The 12,052-nt window shown below is 44.3% G+C and overlaps 1 protein-coding gene across 1 annotated transcript; it reads right to left on the minus strand.

Moving 5' to 3' along the window:
- Window positions 1-1,050: 1,050 nt before the first annotated feature.
- On the minus strand, window positions 1,051-7,502 carry tamalin (trafficking regulator and scaffold protein tamalin). Its single transcript, XM_037243824.1, has 8 exons — window positions 7,145-7,502; window positions 5,577-5,632; window positions 5,366-5,420; window positions 3,968-4,070; window positions 3,345-3,438; window positions 2,708-2,774; window positions 1,975-2,041; window positions 1,051-1,840 (listed from the first exon to the last, which is right to left on the minus strand). Exons 1-8 carry the CDS (start codon window positions 7,355-7,357, stop codon window positions 1,371-1,373), a joined length of 1,125 nt encoding a protein of 374 aa, XP_037099719.1. The 5' UTR covers window positions 7,358-7,502; the 3' UTR covers window positions 1,051-1,370.
- Between the last annotated feature and the right edge of the window lie 4,550 nt (window positions 7,503-12,052).

Below are 12,052 nucleotides of genomic sequence, written 5' to 3' on the forward strand. Positions count from 1 at the left end.
TGTGGGAAACTTAAAGGAGCCATTTTGCTGGTGCACAAAGAGGCCGCCACACACGTTTAGCTGGGCTTCATTTGTCTTTGGTCAACAGCTGAGCTTTCACTGCAGGGTGCCATTCAAACATTCACAAACGTATTCCGGACTAGACCCCCGTGGACTCGAGCAGGCCCTTAACAGCCCATTCAGATGTAATGAGAAGCATTACTAGCCTAATCGGGGCCTCGTTAGCATTCCGCAGTGTAACACCTCACTGCATTGTCTCTGTTAATGTGCAAAGAATGTCGGAGGCGTGTGTTTGTATGTGGGAGGAGGTCCGGCGAAAACACATGGCCACATAGCGTCCCTTCGCCATGGTCAACCTGCTGACAAAAGGGCTCAGCGGTGCTGAACCAAATGAGAGCGACCGCTGTGACCTTACGGGTCAGCTGAGAATGAAAAGCTTTCCAACACACACAGAAGCAGCCATGGGAATATGGGAAGAGGTGGAATGGAGAGCTGGAAGAAAGAAAGTGGCTGTGGTTGGAATTTAGGGTCATGCCTTCCTCTCCACATTCCTCCTGACAATAAAGTGTGTCAGCGTTGATACAAGAGCTTCCATTCTGCACACCTCACATGCATTATTAAACTTCCCCCGAGCCACCACTTGCTGAACTCTTGGGATGGCGACCACGTGCATCAATATTTTTAACAGCACCACATGATGCTCCAACATTTGTACAAATATAGAAATCCTAAATTGTAGACATAAATCCACTGGCCGTCCCCTTTGTATTTGAGCACCTCAATGAATCACTGGTAGCCATTTGGTCAAATTGCTACTTTGATGCTACTTTTGTGTTACAATTGGAATGGAATGTTAAGTGAGGTCACACTTTTCTAAATACGCAGTCCCATATTGTATGATACCATCAGACTGTACGGCTGCCATTTTTCCGCTTCCCAAGTTCACCCGGCTTATTTTCTCAGAAGGATGAACTGTCATGATGATGCAGATCGACAATGATTTAATGCAGTTCACTGGTGTAATAAAAAACAAACAAAAAAAAAACGGCATTAATCGAAATTGTCTCTTTATTTTTTGGAACAATATTTTTGGCAGTAAAAAATAGAACATTCTTCTGAAGCAAACATCAAACTTAAATGATTGGTCAGCTGTCACTATTAAGGTTGGTGCATGCAGGAAAAACAAACAAAAATCTTCATCGTTGACTTAAAGCCAGACACATTTAAAAATAAATAAATAACTTAAATCACAAAAGTCAACTTAAAAGTTCTATACAGCTTTGGAACACTGGCGGCTGGCTAACAGCCTTTGGTCGCTTGACGCTTTTTGAGGATTTTTTTGGACCAGACAGTCTTAAGAGGAAGTGATGTCACAGTTTGCTCTCCTCCTCCTCCAGTGGCCTGTTCAAGCCCGGGATGAACTTGAGCAAGTGCCTCCGGAAGCTTCTGTGTTTCCTCTGCAACGAGCTGAAGACTGGTGGCTTGCCGGGAGCGGCGGGTGGCGATACCGGCCCGCGTGTGTAGCTGCGAGTGCTGGCGCTGCGCGTCAACTGCGTCTTGGCTGATGCAAAGAGCTCGCTGGCGGGCCGCAGGCGCTGCTTCCTGGCCGCCTGCTGTTTGTGCCTTTTGCTCTCGTCGGCGTCTGAGTCGCCGGCGTGATAAAGGCACGTCTGGTACAGGGGGTCGTCTTCGGTGGCCGTGCTGAGGACGCTGGCGCTGCTGCCGGTGCTGCCAGTGCAGTGCGGGGAGCGGCGGGCGGCCGGGCTGGGCGCTCCCAGGCTGCCGTACACGCCCGCCGACTCCAGGGACTCGTACACGGAGGCGTCGCTCATCACGATACCTGGCATAGGTGGGAGGGAGATGCTGTTAGCTGTGTCATCTTGGAGGAAAATAATAAAGCAGCAAGTTGAAACTGCTATCTTAGTTTTTATAATCATGGGTAGGTTTGGCTGACAAAGAAAGGATGCGACCTACCGTGAACAAGCCTCTGCTCCTGCACCATCAACGAGCGATACTCATCCCACTTCTCATGGAGCGTTTGCTGCAAAGGACCAAGCACACAATCCCATTTAATCTCAATGGAAACCACAGCAGACTGCCAAACTTCCAGTTCTCATCATTTCCTGATTTTCAGTTCGGATGTCAGTCGTCTCTGCGACGATGAACGCTTTTAGTCTCTCTGTGTGCTGTCCTGCTTCTCTATCTGAACCCAACCGCCAGCCACACACCGAGTCTGTTCAAGGTTTCTTTCTTTTTCAAGTTTTTTTTTTTTGCTTCAGCATCGTAATGTGTTCTACATCTGCTCTATGCGTAAAACATGCCTCAATATCACCTCTGATGTTAGTGCTGGCGGATAAATACAATTGAATAGAATTAAGTGGAACGGTCGGTGCCTTCTTATATAACATCCGGAGTTGGAAATGACCATCGTTTAAGTGCGTCTAATGCAGGAGGCTGGCGCTTAATCTGTAAAAAGTTGGATTAGTACGTGAGAAGGCTGCCGCGGCTGGTGGGATTAACAGCACAGCTGCTGGGATCTTTTAAGGGGGAAAGTGGCGCTGCTAGGCCACTTGACGGGAAGAATGCGAGAGAGCGTGCTGGAGAAAATGCTGATGCAACAGGTGTGAGAGACAGGTGTGGATGGGGGAGGGGGTCTAAACACGGCACATTTGTGTATGTGCGCTGACCTACGAGCGTGACAACTCACCTTCAGATACTGCAGTCGCGCCTCCAGCTCGGCTTTCCGGATGGAGTCGCTATAAATCGTCTCCAGCCTTGAAGGGAAGAAGGCGACAAGATTTAACAGGCGAAAGAGGAAGTGGTTGAATAAAAAAGACGTCTACAAGTGTGGGAAAGAGACATTTAACTGTATCAAAAGCACTTTTCATCAGGCAGAAACAATATACAATAAACAATCTCGTTCTGACGAGAAACTAAACATTCATGATATGATTCAATACTGTGACTTTATGTGGTACTGCTTTCTGTTTCTATAACGTCAGTAGCAACTTACACGTAGGCAATATCCATTTTCTGTGTTTATATGACTGCGTTCAAAAGGATCGTTTTCTAACTCCTTGATGTCAAACTTGTAAAGTGTTTCCCCATCCTTGCGCTCTGACGCAGGCGGTTCCACTCGCGTCTTACTGCTGAAGCTTCAAGAAAGGTACCGCTAAATCTACAAGCGACATCAGCAGGATGCAAACGAGTGCCGTAGTGTAAATACAGCCTTAAGAATTTGCTTCTCTATGTGCTGTCCATCCGCATATGAATCAATTTGTGGCGAACTATAAACAATGTCATAACATTCAAAACTGCATTTTATGTGTTAAACGTGTTTGTACCTGAGAGTGTTTCCGGAAGCCTTGATGAGCTGGACAATCTCCTTGTGTCGAAATCCCTCCACAGGGGCCTCGTTTACACTTGCGATGGTCTCCCCTGCGACAGCGCACACATTCAATGGAGATTGTTTTGATTCAACACACGAATAAGAAATGTGCATCACAGAAGGGAAGCGTGACTTTTTTTTTCCATCCCAAAGGTTATTTTGCTACCTCATTTACCGCATTCTCACAATAGCACAGCAAAGGAATTTAGGAAGTGAAACTGAAGTAGTAATCGAAAGAAGGAAATGGACGGCAGACTGACTAGCTTGTGAACATTCACATTTTGTTCAGCCCATCTGAGATTAGTGGGAAAAAACCCACAAGCTATCACTGATTGGTAGTGAGTGATTAAAAATGGCAGCAATTTCCTAACGAATATTTTGTGTTAATGCTGAGTGAGAGATGCTGACCGTAAACACCACTAAAAATAATTGAGGACAGACACTAAAGTGTCCATAGGTGTGCTTGCTTGTCTCCATGATTTGTCAGTGTGTGCCCTGTGATTGATTGGTGACCGGTCCGGGTGACCAGTCCAAAGTCAGCCGGGATAGCCTTAGCTCGTCTTGAATTTGACAACTTACCGACTTTGAGTCCTGCGAGCTGGGCCGGGCTGTCGTCGTGCACCTTGCACACAAATGTGCACATTTCCACTGTGTTGTGGTCCTGATGATGCAAGCCGTAAGTCTGAAAGACACACAAGGCCTTCCATCAGTCAGGCCGAAAAGTAGAAAAAGAAAAAAAAGAACTTCTTCTTTGGTGGCGTGTGGCTTCCGCCACATGATTGATGTCACTGCACTGGAAACGTCGGCACCGTGTGGCATTGCGCTGATAACGCAACCACAGGATGACTGAGCTGAGGACCGCAGACCATGTGGCTCAAGACACAGAGACGGACGGACAGGGCTTGAACACGCAACAATCAGCCAGTGAAGGTTTCATGACAAAACAGATGCCACTCAGTGGAGCGCAGACCTCCGCCAAGGCAAAACCTTCTTAAACATCTCTGACTCGTAAGGCATTTATTTGATAAGGTTGCCCTCCAGCCTTGCAAACTGGGTGCTGGATTTGGAGGCTTGCTGCCACATTTGGTGGCCATACTGAAAGCAGACTATAATGGCAAAAAGTGAAAATGAGATCTGCACCAAAATTTGGTGTATATGCTTACTTGACAACCACCTAATTTAGGAAGCCATTTTTCTTTCTGCTTCTTTGAGAAGTTCTTTCTAGGACACTGAAGGAATAATGAATCAGATGGGGGGGGTGACTCGAAAAGCCCTGACACAATCTTCTACAGATGTGACTGTGGTTCTTGTGGTTGCGACGCTTGGCAGGGACGACATCGCATCCGTCCAATTGGTTTACTTAGTTTTAATAAGGGAAAATGTCTTTTGAATGACTCGCGTTTGTTAGTGAGTAGATCTACATTCAACAAGGTTTTTATGCGTGCATCACAAATGAACACTGACGTTATCGACAGTTATCTGGGAATTGTTTTAAATCGTCAAAGAAATATGTCTAACGGCGCCCGTGTGTGGCACCATTCTTAATTATTCCGATCAGGCCGGAATTTGGTTGCGCTTACATAAGATCACAATAGATAACAAAACGTTTTGTTGTCATGACAACAACTGCTGCGACTTCCTCATGTGCGCCATTGCATCTGTCTGCGGAGGCACAGCAGACTTCCTCTTGTGGCGATACGGACAAAACCCACAAGCAGGCCTGATAAACGCATGCGCGCCGTGACGCACATCAATGGACATCACGAAAGGAACAGGAAGGTCCATGTCAAGTGACCAATATGGCGGCCCAAATGCGCCTCACGAGTTCACCACTTCCTGTAGGTGTCGGAAGGGTGGAGAACATCCAAAAAAAGAACAATATGACGTACACTTTGGTAAATAAAGTGTGCCACTTTATCTCACATCCACTTGCAAAGATTTTAAAATAGGGGAGAATAAAAATACAAATCAACTTACCTGAATTTCAAAACCAAATGTTTGCTTCTCTGCTTTCTCCAGCACCACCACCTTCCTGAAGAGCAGATTGGAAAGGAGCAGAATTTCAACTGGGGGAGACTTTAGAATGTTAAGGTCTGTTTTCGTCAATGTCCCCGAACGATTCTACGGTACGTGACATAACCGTGTGGTTTGCACCCTCGATTTTTTTCCCCCTACAAATTGGTTTTACCTTTGTGGTTCTGGTGTTGCCTGTATTTGTGGCTTCCATTTCTGCGAACCGCCAGCCTGCAAAAGAGAAACAAGCACGTCAGACACCTGACTCAAAAGGGTATCCCCGGGCCTTTCCTGGACACACCTACTACACGCACGCACACCGCATGAACCGGTCTGTCAGGTCACTGCGCACGTGTACTACACGGGTGTATTTTTAGGCTGCTGAGTCATCCAAAGTTTACACTGAAACTGAAAATGTGTGTCGAACTGCCGTTTGTTTACTTCAACTAGAAGCTAGTTTCACCTTTCGTCTCGCCTCGCCTCACCTGTCTACAGGCTTTTCAGACCTCTAGGGAGCCACGATAAAAAGGTGGAGTCTTTCACAGTACGTACATTTAAGCCAAGCCGGGGTCGAGACCAGGGCCCACCAAAATAAATACGGACTGTATCTGTCCACAAGGCTTCACTTCTTAGCTTCGTTCCAACTCAGTCCTTTTCTGATGAAAGGCCGCTTTGTGCCAGCTCGTAAACTGTTGCTTTCTTTTAAGTCTCCACACTTACAGAATTGTCAGGCTTCTCAATGAGAGCATTTATTATTCCCCAAAAACCCACACAGGGGCAACATGTGGGGGAGCTACAGCGGGATGGACTGCCCCTCACATGCTTACAATACACCCTTGTTGCCCTCCAGTTTGGACGCTTAAGTCCACTTTCTCAGCAACCAAATGTCCATTTGGCAGACAAATGAGGGACAACAGCCAGGAAAATGTGGCATAGTTAGCAAGCGTTACGCAATGCTTAATAAAGGTTATGTCACTCTGGCCATCGGGAGACGTCCTTTATAAATAACAAGGCTGCAAAAAAACATGCTGCTGCAGCTGCTGTCTAAAACATATACCTCAAAATTCATCCAATTTGCCATTGAATTTAGGATGAATAAATGTGAAAATAAGGTAGCAGACTCAACAAGGAGCAACTAGAGAAGAATGCAGTACCATAGACTGAAGTGGACTTATGAATAAACGTTTTGTAAACAGTTAAGCATGTTAAATACTAATGACATCACTCATAAAGCTACTAAGGATGACCCTTTAAACTTTTTGACTGTAGTGTGTACAGTGATGCATCAGAGCAAAACGGTTGAGAGGTTTGTCTGAAGTCACGTGTGCATTATCATTTATAAACAGCGTCAGTTGAACGAGCGAAAGTTTAAAAAGCACACGTTTGCTCCGAATATTAACTATATCTTCAAGTACATAATATTTTGAAAAGATACGACTTCTAATGATGTGTTTCCATTGAAGTCATAAATACTACTGAAATACTGTATGACGTGGAGTGATCGTCGATAGTATTGTTCAAGCAAACAACAACCCACCCACTAAGTAAATAGTGGCATTGCTCTTATAATAATACATATTTATCTCAGTCGTGGACCATTAGATCCCCTTTTAGTATTGAACTCATCGCCGGAGAGCAGTCACACTCCAATCAACGCCTATACGTTAACTCCTTTACAATTTTGAATTGATACATTTCTCTTGTAGACAAATGAGAGCCATTAAAAACCGGTGATTATTTTACCTTTCTCAAATTTCTGGGCAAAGTGCCTCCGGAGTAAGCCAGCGTCTTATAGTTGTAAACTTCCGATGGGTCGTTGTGGAGCGGCGCCGTCCGCTGGCAGCTGTCCGACTGGGACGACGGGAAATAGACGTCGTTGTCCGGGGAGGACGCCGCCGCCACCGCTGAACTGTCCGGCCCATTCGAGTTGACCATCTTCATCCTCCGGAACGTCATGCCAAAGGTTTGCTGCAAATCCGCTGAAAGTGCCCCGATGGAGAACGCCGACCGTCTCAACAAATGAACTTCAGTGCGTGCTTGTGTGTACAGTATGTGCGCGTGTGGGTGTGCGTGTTGTTCTCAACGAATCAACGTGTCGTCTCCCGGATAGTGTTGGCTCGTAAGTGAACGATCCGTTCAAAAGAACAAACTCTTTTCAGTGAACGAGAGTGAACCATAAATGACGGGATTTATTTATTTATTTTTACCTCATCTAATATGTATCAAGTATACGAGCTGGTGTTTTAGAACAGCCTAGACAAGTAAATAAAAAAGAAAAAAAAAACTTGCTAAACTTCTAAAAAGGTACTGCCTTATTTTTTTTCCCTGTTGAAAGAAGCGCGCAATGCAATGCGGATAATGCTGCGGGGAGAAGTTTGACAAGCGTCAGTACATTCATGCTACATTTCGCAGGGGTGGAGAGTCAAACCCTAAATCTGAGGTGTTCGAGCGCAGCGACGGAGCCACTCGCCAATCGTGGCGAGCTCGGCGGTCATCCCGCTTTCACTTCGAGTCATTCTTATCCGTTCAGTTTTGCGTTCCGCGCGCGTTGGGTAAGTACAAAGTAGTGTTGGCTCGTGAGTGAACGATTCGTTCAAAAGAATGATTTTATTTTCAGTGAACGAGAGTGAACGAATCACTTCCTAAACTGATTCGTTCTTTTTTCAGTTCATATGACTTCAACCAGTAGGTGTAGGTAATGCGCATTGAAGCTGGTGCCACCTCGCCGTAAAACAAAACGAAGAAGAAAATGACGCAACTTCCCGTTCACGAATCTGTGAGCGAACGAGTCAGTGAGTGAGTGATTTGCATTTCCAGTTCATCGCGAGAACGGATCAGTGGGGGAACCAATCCTGACGTTCGCGAACGAGTCAATGGGTCAACTGCCTTCCTTCCCGTGCATCAACGGATCAGTCAGTGAACAGGTTGCGTCTCCCTCCTGGCGTGAACTATGTAAACCAGAATGTAGATTTACGATTTACCAAGGAAAGAAAGAACTGAAACACCACTTCTTTTATGCGCGTTTTCTCCTTGCTAACGGCCAACGTTAGTGCATGAAGGGATGCGCCGTTATGCAACAACGGGGAGATTATGCTTCGTTTTGGTTAATCTTGATTTTATAACACTAATAGTAGTTTTTAAATAACGTGTATGCATATATACGCCTAAATATTGTTATCCAATATATACTGATATTTCACATTGGATTGCTGGTTTGAAATTTACTTTTAATATTTTTTATTTTTTTTTAATAAACATTTATGTTAAAACTTGTCTGGTGTTTTATTCCTTGTTTTATATTCGCCAATTAAAATATAAAAATCTGACATTTGGTTAACTACTTTATATGACAATATGTGTAGGTACACCTCATGGACACTTCAATAGGTACACTACACGAGGTAAAAAAAAAAAAAAAGAAGAAATAAATTAAGGGTTAATTGCACAACAAAAGCACATATAGGTATATCTTTCACTTGGGGTCGAACCTAGTTCTTACAGAGCAAGAGCCCGTGTCACTACCCAGTCAGCTATTTCGACCTAGCAACCAATTGTCGTCTGCACTGTTTTGTACTAGTGATGTGCATTCCAGTTATTTTAAGTGAACTGAATCATTAGAATCGATTCACTCAAAATATTTGTTCAAAAGAATCGTTCGCTACACTTTCTTATTTATTCTTTTTTTTTTAATCTCGTGTAGTGTACCTATTGTAGTGTCCATGAGGTCAAAGGTCACGGGTGTCAAGCTCTAGTCCTCAGGGCCGCGTTCCAATGTGTTTTTCAAGTTACCCTCGTTAAACACACCTGCGTGAAAAGTTTTTGGTCACTTTCACGTTCCGCAGGAGCTAAAACTTTTCACGCAGGTGCACTCAACGAGGGAATCACACGGACACTCCATTAGGTACACCGCCATTTTCAAGAGTACCTAATAACAGGCCACTCTATTAGGGAAATATCATGGTCAAAGGTCACAGGTGTCAAGCTCTAGTCCTCGGGGCCGCGTTCCAATATGTTTTCCAAGTTACCCTCGTTAAACACACCTGCGTGAAAAGATTTGGTCATTTTCACGTTCTGCAGGAGCTAAAACTTTTCACGCAGGTGCACTTAACGAGGGAATCACACGGACACTCCATTAGGTACACCGCCATTTTCAAGAGTACCTAATAACAGGCCACTTTATTAGGGATATATCATGGTCAAAGGTCACAGGTGTCAAGCTCTAGTCCTCGGGGCCGCATTCCAACATATTTTCCAAGATATTTCCCTAATAAAGTGGCCTGTTATTAGGTACTCTTGAAAATGGCGGTGTACCTAATGGAGTGTCCGTGTGATTCCCTCGTTAAGTGCACCTGCGTGAAAAGTTTTAGCTCCTGCGGAACGTGAAAATGACCAAATCTTTTCACGCAGGTGTGTTTAACGAGGGTAACTTGGAAAACATATTGGAACGCGGCCCCGAGGACTAGAGCTTGACACCTGTGACCTTTGACCATGATATTTCCCTAATAAAGTGGCCTGTTATTAGGTACTCTTGAAAATGGCGGTGTACCTAATGGAGTGTCCGTGTGATTCCCTCGTTAAGTGCACCTGCGTGAAAAGTTTTAGCTCCTGCGGAACGTGAAAATGACCAAATCTTTTCACGCAGGTGTGTTTAACGAGGGTAACTTGGAAAACATATTGGAACGCGGCCCCGAGGACTAGAGCTTGACACCTGTGACCTTTGACCATGATATTTCCCTAATAAAGTGGCCTGTTATTAGGTACTCTTGAAAATGGCGGTGTACCTAATGGAGTGTCCGTGTGATTCCCTCGTTAAGTGCACCTGCGTGAAAAGTTTTAGCTCCTGCGGAACGTGAAAATGACCAAATCTTTTCACGCAGGTGTGTTTAACGAGGGTAACTTGGAAAACATATTGGAACGCGGCCCCGAGGACTAGAGCTTGACACCTGTGACCTTTGACCATGATATTTCCCTAATAAAGTGGCCTGTTATTAGGTACTCTTGAAAATGGCGGTGTACCTAATGGAGTGTCCGTGTGATTCCCTCGTTAAGTGCACCTGCGTGAAAAGTTTTAGCTCTTGCGGAACGTGAAAATGACCAAATCTTTTCACGCAGGTGTGTTTAACGAGGGTAACTTGGAAAACATATTGGAACGCGGCCCCGAGGACTAGAGCTTGACACCTGTGACCTTTGACCTCACGGACACTACAATAGGTACACTACACGAGATTAAAAAAAAAAGAATAAATAAGAAAGTGTAGCGAACGATTCTTTTGAACAAATATTTTGAGTGAATCGATTCTAATGATTCAGCTCACTTAAAATAACTGGAATGCACATCACTAGTACAAAACAGTGCAGACGACAATTGGCTGCTAGGTCGAAATAGCTGACTGGGTAGTGACACGGGCTCTTGCTCTGTAAATACTTGGTTCGATCCCAAGTGAAAGATATACCTATATGTGCTGTTGTTGTGCAATTAACCCTTAATTTATTTCTTTTTTTTTTTTTCACCTCGTGTAGGGTACCTATTGAAGTGTCCATGAGGTGTACCTACACACATTGTCATATAAAGCAGTTAACCAAATGTCTGATTTTTATATTTTAATTGTCGAATATAAAACAAGGAATAAAACACCAGACAAGTTTTAACATAAATGTTTATTAAAAAAAATAAAAAATATTAAAAGTAAATTTCAAACCAGCAATCCAATGTGAAATTGCAGTAGATATATTGGATAACAATATATAGGCGTATATATGCATACACGTTTTTTAAAAACTACTATAAGTGTTATAAAATCAAGATTAACCAAAGCGAAGCATAATCTCCCCGTTGTTGCATAACGGCGCATCCCTTCATGCAATAAAGTTAGCTTGGAGAAAACGTGCATGTGGTGTTTCAGTGAGTGGTTCTTTCTTTCCTTGGCAAATCGTAAATCTACATTCTGGCTTAGATAGTTCACGCCAGGAGGGAGACGCAACACGTTCACTGACTGATCCGTTGATGCACGGGAAGAAAGGCAATTGACCCATTGACTCGTTCGCGAACGGGAAAGTCAGGATTGGTTCCCTCACTGATCCGTTCTCGCGATGAACTGGAAATGCAAATCACTCACTCACTGACTCGTTCACTCACAGATTCGTGAACGGGAAGTTGCGTCATTTTCTTCTTCGTTTTGTTTTACGGCGAGGTGGCACCAGCTTCAATGCGCATTACCGACACCTACTGGTTGAAGTCATATGAACTGAAAAAAGAACGAATCAGTTTAGGAAGTGATTCGTTCACTGAAAAAACAAAAACAAATCGTTCTTTTAAACAAATCGTTCACTCACGAACCAACACTATTTTGTACTTACCCAACCCGCGCGGAACGCAATACTGAACGGATAAGAATGAAGAGAAGATTTTTTTTTTCCTTTTTTGTTATTTACTTGTCTAGGCTGTTCTAAAACACCAGCTCGTATGCTTGATACATATTAGATGAGGTAAAAAGAATCCCGTCATTTACTTCATATGGTGTACCGGCACAAAGGTTTGCAGTGCTGAGGACATGTGGAGCCATAGAACAAAGTTATTTCGAAGCATTGATGGCCGAGCGGGCATCAATGTGCCCAACCGGGAGTCCAGGACCCTGCGGCAGGGGGCGTGGC

Source organism: Syngnathus acus, chromosome 2, assembly GCF_901709675.1.
Source record: "Syngnathus acus chromosome 2, fSynAcu1.2, whole genome shotgun sequence".
Classification (NCBI taxonomy): domain Eukaryota; kingdom Metazoa; phylum Chordata; class Actinopteri; order Syngnathiformes; family Syngnathidae; genus Syngnathus; species Syngnathus acus.

Coding starts and splice junctions, on each gene's coding strand:
- tamalin (XM_037243824.1), bottom strand. CDS start 7,357: ATGACGTTCCGGAGGATGAAGATGGTCAACTCGAATGGGCCGGACAGT. Junction 2,775..3,344: donor GCTTCCGGAAACACTCTCAG/GTACAAACACGT, acceptor CTTCCCTTCAAG/GCTGGAGACGATTTATAGCG. Junction 2,042..2,707: donor CGCGACTGCAGTATCTGAAG/GTGAGTTGTCAC, acceptor GGTCCTTTGCAG/CAAACGCTCCATGAGAAGTG.